This window comes from Triturus cristatus, chromosome 8 (assembly GCF_964204655.1).
Source record: "Triturus cristatus chromosome 8, aTriCri1.1, whole genome shotgun sequence".
NCBI classification, from domain to species: Eukaryota; Metazoa; Chordata; class Amphibia; order Caudata; family Salamandridae; genus Triturus; species Triturus cristatus.
In genome coordinates, this window is record NC_140591.1 from 324,507,488 (window position 1) to 324,518,147 (window position 10,660).

The window sequence follows — 10,660 nt, forward strand, 5'->3', positions numbered from 1 at the left end:
TCCTAAATTTTTACACTCACCATCTTGAATTTGCACCCATGCCAGTTGGTCAACCTGTCTCCAAACCAAGTTACTCCCATTGTATGCCTCAAGTGCAGCGAGTGGAGCAGTCAAGGTGGTAGAGGATTCGGAACTCGGAGGCCATATAACAAATTTACACTCAATAACGTCATTGTACTTTCAGAGCAACAACTTTATTTAAACAGAGGAAACTAGGTCATATAAAATTAGAATATCCTCAAAAACAGACTGTCCTAGCAAGAACTGGAAACGTTATCTTTCTCATGACGCCCCAACCTTCCTTTCACCCTTGGGACTGAGTCGTCCTCTGCACGCTCCCGTCACTTATACTGAAGAGGAGGGAGGGGGTGAGGGGGTTGTTGCATCTGCGTGCGCGCCCACGCGCCTCTGCGCCTCTTCCGCGTGCTGCTGCGGTGGACGGGGCTCGCTCGTGCTGCTGCCTTCCTTCGCGGCGCCGGAGGATCCCAGCTGCAGTTCCCGAAATGTGTGAGAACCAGGCACGGGAGCAGCGCAGCCTCGGCGACCGCCCATCCTCCGCTTGCTGCACCTCTCCCTGCAGTGCCTGCTGCTGCAGCGCGAAGAACCGCCGAAGGAGAAGCCGCAGCCCGGGAGAGGTGCATCGCCCTGAATGAAACATGCTCAGGACTGTGAGGTGAAGGAAGAAGGATGCGGGAAGCAGCGGCGGCGGCAGCATTGTGATCAGAGCGCAGAGGACGGGGACCCTCGGCGGCGGTAGCTCAAGGTGACTGCACTGTACACTGCTTGGGGCGAAGGCGACTCATTTACCACTAGTGATGAATAGGTTTTGTGCGATTTTAAGTAATACTGTAATGTGCGTAATTCATCTGTATAGCGCTCATCAAGAGTAGGCAGCTCCCCATCACGTATTAATTAGCATTTTTGACGGCGTGAAAACGAGCCAGTTTCTGTTCTAGTTCATCAGTAGCGTTTATTTGTACTTAGGTCAATCCCTGTTTATTAAATATTGTATGGTACTACGTAAAAGTAAGGGGTTTCCGATTAAGGATCAGATGGGGGAGCCTGCATGGGACCATCTCCTGCATACAACATAAACACAAAAGAAATACCTGATATCAATGACATATATTTCTTATTAAATTGCATTTTGTGCGAGGCGTGTTTGATACTTTATTTATTTTTTCTTTTGAATTCCTTTTACTTGATCAGATCTTGTTTTATGTGATTTTTTTTTCTAGTATTCTCATCGCTTCATCGAGAATTGTATTCCATAATGTACAGGAGCTGCACTTGTAAAGTATGTCTGTTGAGTGAGGCGCCTATGTTGAGATATCATATAATGTGAAATTCACTGCTACTGTCCATGGATATTAAACATGCGTCTATTTTTTCCATTGGAAGAAACAGAGATTAAAATGAATGAAGACCCGAAGGTTAATTTAAGCTGGTTGGCCCAGGACCGCTTAGACGCCATCTCTTCTGAGAATGTTTCCGCCTCGATGTCCTCTCTGGTGCCTGTTGCGGACTCTGGGCCAGAGCTGATGGTGAACCCTTGGGATATTGTTCTGTGCACTTCAGGAACCCTGATCTCCTGTGAGAATGCCATTGTGGTCCTCATTATCTTCCATAATCCCGGTCTTCGAGCTCCCATGTTCCTCCTCATAGGCAGCCTGGCCCTTGCTGACCTATTGGCAGGGATTGGACTCATTGTCAACTTTATTTTTGCCTACCTTCTGCAGTCCGAAGCAGCCAAACTGGTCACTATTGGCTTAATCGTCGCCTCTTTCTGTGCCTCTGTCTGCAGCTTGCTAGCAATCACTGTCGACCGGTACCTCTCCCTGTATTATGCTTTGACCTACAACTCTGAGCGGACGGTCACTTTCACCTATGTCATGCTTGTTATGCTTTGGAGTGCATCGGTTTGTGTCGGACTACTGCCTATAATGGGCTGGAACTGCCTGAGGGATGAATCTACCTGCAGCGTCATCAGACCACTGACTAAAAACAACGCTGCGGTTCTCTCTGTCTCTTTCCTTCTTTTGTTCGCCCTCATGTTGCAACTCTACATCCAGATCTGTAAAATTGTCATGAGGCATGCTCATCAGATCGCCTTGCAGCATCACTTCTTGGCAACGTCCCACTATGTCACCACCAGAAAAGGAGTGTCGACTTTGGCCATCATCTTGGGGACCTTTGCTGCCTGTTGGATGCCTTTCACACTCTATTCTTTAATTGCAGACTACACCTACCCTTCCATTTACACCTATGCTACTCTGCTTCCAGCCACCTACAACTCGATCATCAACCCTGTAATATACGCTTTTCGAAACCAAGAGATTCAGAAAGCTCTGTGGCTCATCTGTTGCGGGTGTATCCCCAATAGCTTATCTCAAAGAGCACGATCGCCCAGTGATGTATAGTAAGTTGGGACATGGTAAGGACCTATCCATGCTGGTGTTTTTGTATACATTCCTGCAACATCTTTTGGTTGGGATACGGGATAACCAAGTTGTACATGTCTAATTGCCATAGATGTCATCTGAGTACCGATCCATACTGCAATGCGCTTAGAAGCCAACCTGTGTGCCTTAAGCGCTGTATATGTTTTATAGATAAAGGGAAGACCACTTTCCATAAAGAGCTAAGGTGTTTCACCATAAGTTTTAGATTGTCATTGTTCTAAAATGCAATGTCGATGTGTACATTACCTCAGGTTTCTTGGTAAAACACTAGCAATCTCTGAAGAAACTTTGCGAAGGAAACAAAAATTGCGGATTGAACAAGGAGCTAAAGGCCTGTCGCCGGTATTGGCGTGTTCGATCAGATGGATGAGTTCTGTCTAAAGCATATGTGGCAGTGTAAATTAATCTCATCATCCAACTGCTGGAGAGCAATTCTATATTAAGGCAATAACTCATGTCAGGACTGTGCATTTATCAGCACTTATTGCACTGCTCCAGTGAATTAATGTCCCCTCCGCTCCTAAGGTAGTGCAATAACCATGATGCATGCTCAGCCTTCGAGTGCCTTATTGCTATCCTAACGGGGAGGGCATACATATGGAGTGAAATTGATAGAACTCGTCCGCTGAGCATATCCATGTTCCTCTAGACCTTTCCTCATGCAGCATTAGATCGGGACATTAACATTCTCCTCTGGTAATAGTCTGTATTAAGGACAATGACAAGTCTTGTGCTACATGATAACCTTCAACGCCCTCCACGATGTCATCCTGTGTTCTTGTCTTATGGGGGTACAGAATGTAACATGCTATATTTCTCTCAGTCTTCATTTCACCTCTTTTCACTACAAGATCAGCTTGACTGCTAGGCAGCCCACAGTACACTTAGTTAGACACCACGTGAAGTATTGGTTGACCGGTTGTACTGCAACACCAATATTCCCAATGAGGGTGAGATGCATTTGCCCCCGCAAGGATCTGGCTCCAGCAGTCTTCCTTCTGCTTCATTGAAGGTTGCCATGGTAACACACCCTCTTCACGGGTAGGGTATGTGTGCAATGTGAAAAGTAAGAGTTATGGCTGGTTTCACTACTTGAATTCTCACTATCTCTCCTTGAGAGTGGATTATCTTGCTCCACGGCCACGCCACATCACTTCTGACACGCAGAAGGGAGGCCAGGAGAGGTTTACACAGATGCAGCGTGGGATCTGCTCATTTAGAGGTAACAGATTGATGGACACAGGCTGGATGAAAATTAAGTGTCACAGAAAAGGCATAAAAAGGAATCTGAATAATTAAACACCAGCCTCCTCCAAGAACAACAGAAATATAACAGCAACATTTGGTTTGTTATTTAATTCTGCACAGCATAGAGCCACATATTACATTGTCTCTTGTATATCCACTGTGGTAGACTCATGCTAGGCCTTTTGGGGACTCTGTTTTGAAAGTCAGGTCAACCACTGAAGCTTTCTTAGGTGAAGTAGTACAAACATGAGTGAATATTCTTTTTTTAATTGATGGTCTTTTGGGTCGTGTAGTTTTCAATTCAGTTCTCCATCTAAAACATTTATTTATTCAGCAGCCAAAACCTTTTGGACTCAACCCTTGTACAAAAGAAACAATTGAGGCGTGAATTGAACGTGTCTTAATCGTGAGTGTGTAAGAGGCGAGCTACACAAACAGGATATGATTCTTTGCAGTTCGCTTCACATCATAGTTCATTTATTGTGTGTTTGATGGCAGGTATGAAAGTGCTGTTAAGCGAAGGACCCGTCTTTAGGCTTTCATGGTATGCAGCCTTCACAATTTATCTAGCGGGTGTTGTGTGATCAGCTTTCACAGAAGGGTGTATTTAATCGATGGAAATCGATGCAGTGCAGCTGCTTTCTTAATAACGCAGCGATGCATCTTTGTGATAGGAACTATGTGATGCAACACAAGAAATGGACTACACATTTTTAATGGTGTCTGTGTGTCACCGACCATATCTCTAGTGAACACAAATATTTCATGTGTTAGCTATAACTACATTCATATTCATAGCCTTAAACCGAGATTTCCAAATTAATTATTTGTATCTTTTCAACAGACCTCTATAAATGGACTCCTAGCTGAGCCATTTTTGTTTCAGATGATGAAAATAGGATATTTTGCCCCGGACTTGAGCTTTAAGCTGGATTTACGTTCGCCCAGGGACCTGCCTGGGCGCTTCATTAGATGTGATTTTTATAGCAGCTTTCCAATTATATCACTCACTTGATTCCGCGGGTTATTTATAGAAACCTCTTTTCACGTGCAGTGGTCAAGAAAGAGTAGGTAGGGACTTGGTGTTTCAGCAAGCAGCCCGTCCTTGCAGACGAGCAGAGAAAAGCTTTTAATATTTAATACTTTGTTTGTTCCTTTCTGAAAAATAGATCACAGGCGAGGCAAACAATAGACTCGAGTTTAGCTCAAGCTCGACAATTGGTAGGCGCCGAGCGTTCTAATCTGCAAAATGCCTCGTGAAAAAAAAAATGCGTGTATTATTTACTTTAAACTCGCATAATTGTGAGATCAGAGCACTGAAGCCGCCACCAAAAATCACTTGCAGCAATTAACAAGCAGCATTATTTATCTACCAGTGCTTGCTGCGCTGTGTCTGAATTACCAATTTACGCTGAAAACCCTATTTCTGAACTGCGCCAATTGTTGCTAATGTTCGTATTCGATCGGGAACATTTTTTATGTCCTGCAGTCGCAATGCAAAAGTGGTTGTTTATTTTAGCTCAGTAATATCATTTCATAGACCGTTTAAACCCTGCTTTGGGATTAGTGCCATGCCATGTGAGCAATTCGTAAATGGAACAAATGGGGACCCTCATCACAAAATGGTCTTAAATCTCAAGATATGTAGGTTGTGTGCCAGAATATCATATACAAAATATTATCTGACATAAATATTGTGAGCTAAACAGAGTTTACAAAAAATGAGATCCCATTGTGTATAAATGTTCTATTATTAACTGTACACGGATAATATTTTGTGGGTGATATTTAGTACACAGTGTTTTGACAATTCTATTCTGAACCACGCCATAGGCATATTGCAGACCACTCTGAAAACTTCCGCTCACATTCCAAGAAGTGCCAAGCCTAACAAAGCAAGAAAGGTTTACGTGGATTGTAACCTACCTGCTGTGAACCTGTCTTCCACAGCCCTACGTCTGCTCGTGGTTAAATACCTGGAATTGAGGTGTTTGTAAAATTTCTCTAACATTCCATTTTTTAATTTGGATTTTTCTTCCCATAGAAACCGTTTTTACATGTGAAAAGTCACGTATGAAGATATGTGAATTTTACTATACTTCATTAATCACTTGCGCTTGGTCTAGTCTGGTGTAAATTTACAACCGACGACATGGTGGGAAAAGCAATGCAGATTTTTGTGAAGATCCAGAAAGTTAGAAGTCTTTGGATGTTCACCTTATTGAGCACTTAAGAATACAGACAAATCTGCTGACTTACCAGAATTTATGCACGTGAAGGTGTCACCTCCACAGGCAGAAGGGGCTTTGAGATTTAAATCTGTTTTTACATGCAGAGTTTCTGCTTTTTAAATTTGTGAGTCCAGATCTAATCTACTTTATCACAAATCAACGTTTATTCTACTGATGAAAATAATTGTGCAGAGGTCGTGCGTGTGGTGTAGCACATATCTGGAAACAGAATGATTCACTGGCATTTGTTGTTTGCATTTTGTGGAGGATGCCTTTAGTTGGAGATGTTCAGAATCGGTGTAATGAGGCTGGCATCCATTTTAGTGGCCTCCTGTGTTTTCTTTTAACAGGCATTTATCAGCAGATTATCATCTGATTAGTTTTACCAAAATGGTGGAATGTCAACAACGGCTGTTTTGGGTTTGTTAATTTAAAGTATGTGTTTCTGTGTATTGTTTGATAATCTATACTTGTACGATACCTCATGGCTAACTAAAGCATTTACGTAAGCTTACAGTAAATGGTTTTCACATCTATACCAGCGAGACATCTTTAAATAAAATACAAAAAAGTTGTTGGTTACTTCATATCATCGTTTGCTATCAGCTTGAACTATCTATGAACAACCTATTGTGTAATATTCATTTTCATTTAAAAATGCTAATTCGCGGAGCCAGCAGCATTTTTACCTAGTTAGTTCCCTGCCTTGCTAATGTTTAATCTGAGCAATAATACAAATAACAAAAGAAGATGCACTAAAAGCAATATAATACCAAGAGGCTGCAATTATTATGCTTATGCTATAAAGCAGAAAGCAAGCGGTGTTGCAGTAGCAATAATCCATTGTAATGTGTACAAACACATATCTTCCATTTAGACCATTTTGAGATACAAGATCTTTGCTTTTAGCGTGGTCGATAGTTCCAACAACGTGGTCTGTTTACATGGATTCAGTATTGATGGTGGGTCAGCCCCAAAATGCATAGTAAATTGGCATAGTGGGCGTATTTGAACACGTAAATGAAGGCTGAACAAGGATTTAAAGGCCTTAACCATATTTAGAAGACAAACTGCAAGGTGAAGAACACACACACTCGCATGTCCGTTAAATTTCTTAAATACTAGTCACATGATGCAGAACATTTCACCAATCAATAAAGACTACACATACTGGTATAGGGAATGCATAAATTATCCAGGCCTCATCCAGCATCCAAGCATAGCCAGTGGGAAACCTGGAAATAAAGCTCAGCCTACCAACCGTACATGCAGGCAAACCACCTGAGATACTTTGCTTCCCCAGACGGGCACAGGAGGTATGATAAAAGGAGTAGTTTAGCCTTCCATTTCTTGCCACAAGGCCTTTAAGTTACACATATATAGGTACTTCCCTTCAGGAACTGATAAAAAAAGAAACTAAAGCTAAGCATTACCCCAAAGCAAAAATAAGAAATTTTTTCACAACTGCACCCTGTTGTGTATGAAATGAGTTCTTCATGGTGCGGTTTAATATCCCATGTCACACCATGAGAAAAATGAGCGGACTTTGTGAGCCTAGGCAGCCCAATGTTCAGCTAATCCTTTCCTACCTAATAAGACGTGCAGGAGCATTTTACAACAAATCACTCCTACTTGTGGAACTAGGTTATGCACCCAAACACATGCACTCAATATTGTCATCCTCCTCATCTCTCACAACAGATCTTGAGAATACTCACTGCCCAGGTGGAAATTAAGAAACTTCCTGATTAAGAAACTTCAGTGAAAAGCACATACGAGATACATGTGATCTCTGATCAGCCAGCTTCATCCTATCCAGCAAAAGCAAATTTCTAGAGTGGACGACCCCAAGTGCACATATGGGAGCTTGCCTGGCTTGTCCGTTCAGCCATTGAAGCTTTTCCATACACATCACCTTTCAAAACATCCTGAATGGATTAGGAAGCTCGTTCTTGAGGTAGTGTAACATGTTTTGGCTAGATGAGCAAGATCCACCCTGCTACAGAAAGTACCTGTTGAAGTTTTTCCAGTGCTTATTTTGGAAGACCAAGGTAAACAAACGTTGTGATCTGGAGGTGACCGGTGTCATTACAGCTGTCATTAGCTTAGCATTTATAACATTATATAAAACATTTAAAGATCTGAATCTAAAGAACTAGTGGTCTGTGCTCACACAGTGATGTGCGAGCAGAAAGAACAGGTTTTTGTCAAGACTGACCCAAAGTTTGAAACTGAAGAGTCTGGTACTGGGCAAGTGTCAGCGAGAAGAATTATTAGTTGGGTCGTCCTATGTGAGGCCTCTTTCTTGTAGGGTTTAACTTGAGATGTTGTACTGCCATTCAGTGATTGATGTTAAGGTCATATTTTGTAAAAAAGGCTTCAGAAGTTGTGCTGAGGCTATATTGTCATAGCATGACCTGGGTGTCATTAGCTTATTTATGTAAAAAATAGCATTGTTGAAGCAAATAAACATTGGAGAAAAAACCCCAGCAGGGCTTAACTCAGTGGCACACCACAGGACAGAGGTTGGTGCTTAGAGACATAGGATAGTAACTCCACTACTTGGGAAACATTTGTACCATGCCAAACTCCACCTGCCCATGTTCTCTCGGATGGGTCAGTAGCATGCCATGATCCAGTATGTGAAAAGCCAAGGAGCGACCAAGAGAGCTGAGACCGCTGTCACCACTGCTGTCTGGTTCCAGCCTGTTAGTGCGATCTCTGTTGCATACTAAAATGTTTATTAGTCAACCCTATGTGCCCTGTATCTGCACGCCTTTAAACCACTAGTTAATTTATATATCAGTGATCCGTTTTTGGGTGCCTCCAACCCCATCGGGCAAATATATGAAATCAAGTACAGCTTTTCCCCCCTCTTTAAGAAAGTCCTTAGAAGCATTCCTTGATGGGCTTTACAGCGTCCACAGTTCAACCTCTTCACACTTTTACATTAATCATACATCAGTTCATAAATAATTTGTGGAGCTTTTCTTCTATGCATTAACATGATTTGCTTATTGAGTTATTCTTTATATAACTGAGCACAATGTAGTTAATTTGCTCAGAATTGATGTCTTCACAGTGAGATATTTGCCTAATTATGGCTTTATCATGCCCCTTAAAAGCAAGAACATCCTGTTAGAGTATGAAAGTTGCATTCCGGATGTGTACAGAGACATACGTTTTAAGTGTTAGTGCCAAGCCTTCATTGCCTGTCAAGCTCTTCATCTGAGTGGGAAGGTAACCCTGATTTGGATATATTTCTACCCACCTCCCATTTCACCAGTAATAACCTGGTGAAATAAAAAGGGCCTGAATTTGCGAAAAACGGTGGAAATGATTGTGACGAAAGTACCAATCCAGACTTAATTTCCCATTTCTGAGGGAGAACCCCAAAATCGCATGTTCATTCCACCCCCTGAATTAACATGATCTGTAGTATTGGGAGCTCTAGGTACACAATTACTGCATCAGGAGTCCCACGACTTCAGCAATGACACCCCCAATTTTTAGACTATCTCCACAATGGTTCACCATTGCCTACAAATTTCTGGAAGCGATTGACTATTTTCTTAAAATCTTTTGCTATTATGAGATAAACATAATTTAACAATTCAAATGTTATCAGGCTATCTTTTAAAAGATATCTTAGTCAAAACTTTAATTGATTGGCACTTGGTAATGTTTCCCTTTTTTCATTACATCGAGTTTTGTTTGCTTATCCCATGTGGAAATCTATATTTGTTGGATGCCCGTAGTCATATAAATTCCAGGCTTATCCAGAGTTGTTCTGGTAAGAAAAAGGCTGTTGAACAGCTGGTAAAACTATGTTTTTATTGTTTCGATCTAAGCTCAACTGCTGATGATTAAGGACTGTGTGAGTGCGTGCTCACTCACAAAGAAGTGGCATATTTGCAGTTCACTTACCATTATCTCAACATTACCTTGAAATGCATTTCCTCCACCCTCAGTTAGCACCCAAAGTGCATAGGCTTGAGTCTGAATAGTATGTCTGCTCGTTCAAGTAATGCAATGGTTAGATTTATTTCAAAACTTACAAAAATAGGTGAAATCAGATCTGTTTTTACACTTACATGTTTAAAAAAAGGTTGAATCTTCAGAAACAACCATAAGGCATCTTAGAAATTTATGGCAAAGATGTTTAATAATGTTTTTCATTTTAAAAACCACAAATAACAAAATAAACTAAACATAAGGTACATACGTTACAAATTGCGTTCACGATATTTGTTTTTAAAATTCCTAATTGTTTATAAAGCAGATCTAGTGAAATATGTCCAGTCTTTGCTTCTAATTGCACATCTCGTCAGCCGATTTAGTGCATCTTGATGTCAAGATCTCTGTGTCAGTCACACATTTTGTTCTGCTCCTAAAACCTATTGATGTTTGCTGCATTCACCTTACAACATTTTGCAGAGTGATTCCTGCAGGAGTTAATTACTTTAAATGAATTATGCACCAGGGAGCTAGTGTTTTAATTTTTTATTTTACAAACTACCTTTTCAATAATTATAGGTACACATATTATTAAAAACCTCCCAGTGTTGCTAATCCTTTTCTTTTTTTGTACACTAGGTACTTGGATTCCCTATAATATGCAGTAATTATATTTGGTCTGATTATTAGAGACTACTTTTTTTAGGTGTAAAATAAAATGACCAGAGTGCGCACAGTTCCGATTGCAAAACGTCCTTTAGG

The 10,660-nt window shown here is 41.2% G+C and overlaps 1 protein-coding gene across 2 annotated transcripts; it reads left to right on the forward strand.

The window, feature by feature from the left end:
* Positions 1–441: 441 nt before the first annotated feature.
* GPR12 (G protein-coupled receptor 12) lies at positions 442–7,657 on the forward strand. 2 transcript variants are annotated; one of them, XM_085621620.1, is made up of 2 exons: positions 442–763; positions 1,402–7,657. In XM_085621620.1, the coding sequence occupies exon 2, from the start codon at positions 1,416–1,418 to the stop codon at positions 2,418–2,420; it is 1,005 nt and encodes a 334-aa protein (XP_085477746.1). In that variant the 5' UTR covers positions 442–763; positions 1,402–1,415; the 3' UTR covers positions 2,421–7,657. The 2 variants fall into 2 exon arrangements, with proteins under 2 accessions (XP_085477746.1, XP_085477747.1); XM_085621621.1 differs by having other exon boundaries at positions 1,408–7,657.
* The last annotated feature ends 3,003 nt before the right edge of the window (positions 7,658–10,660 follow it).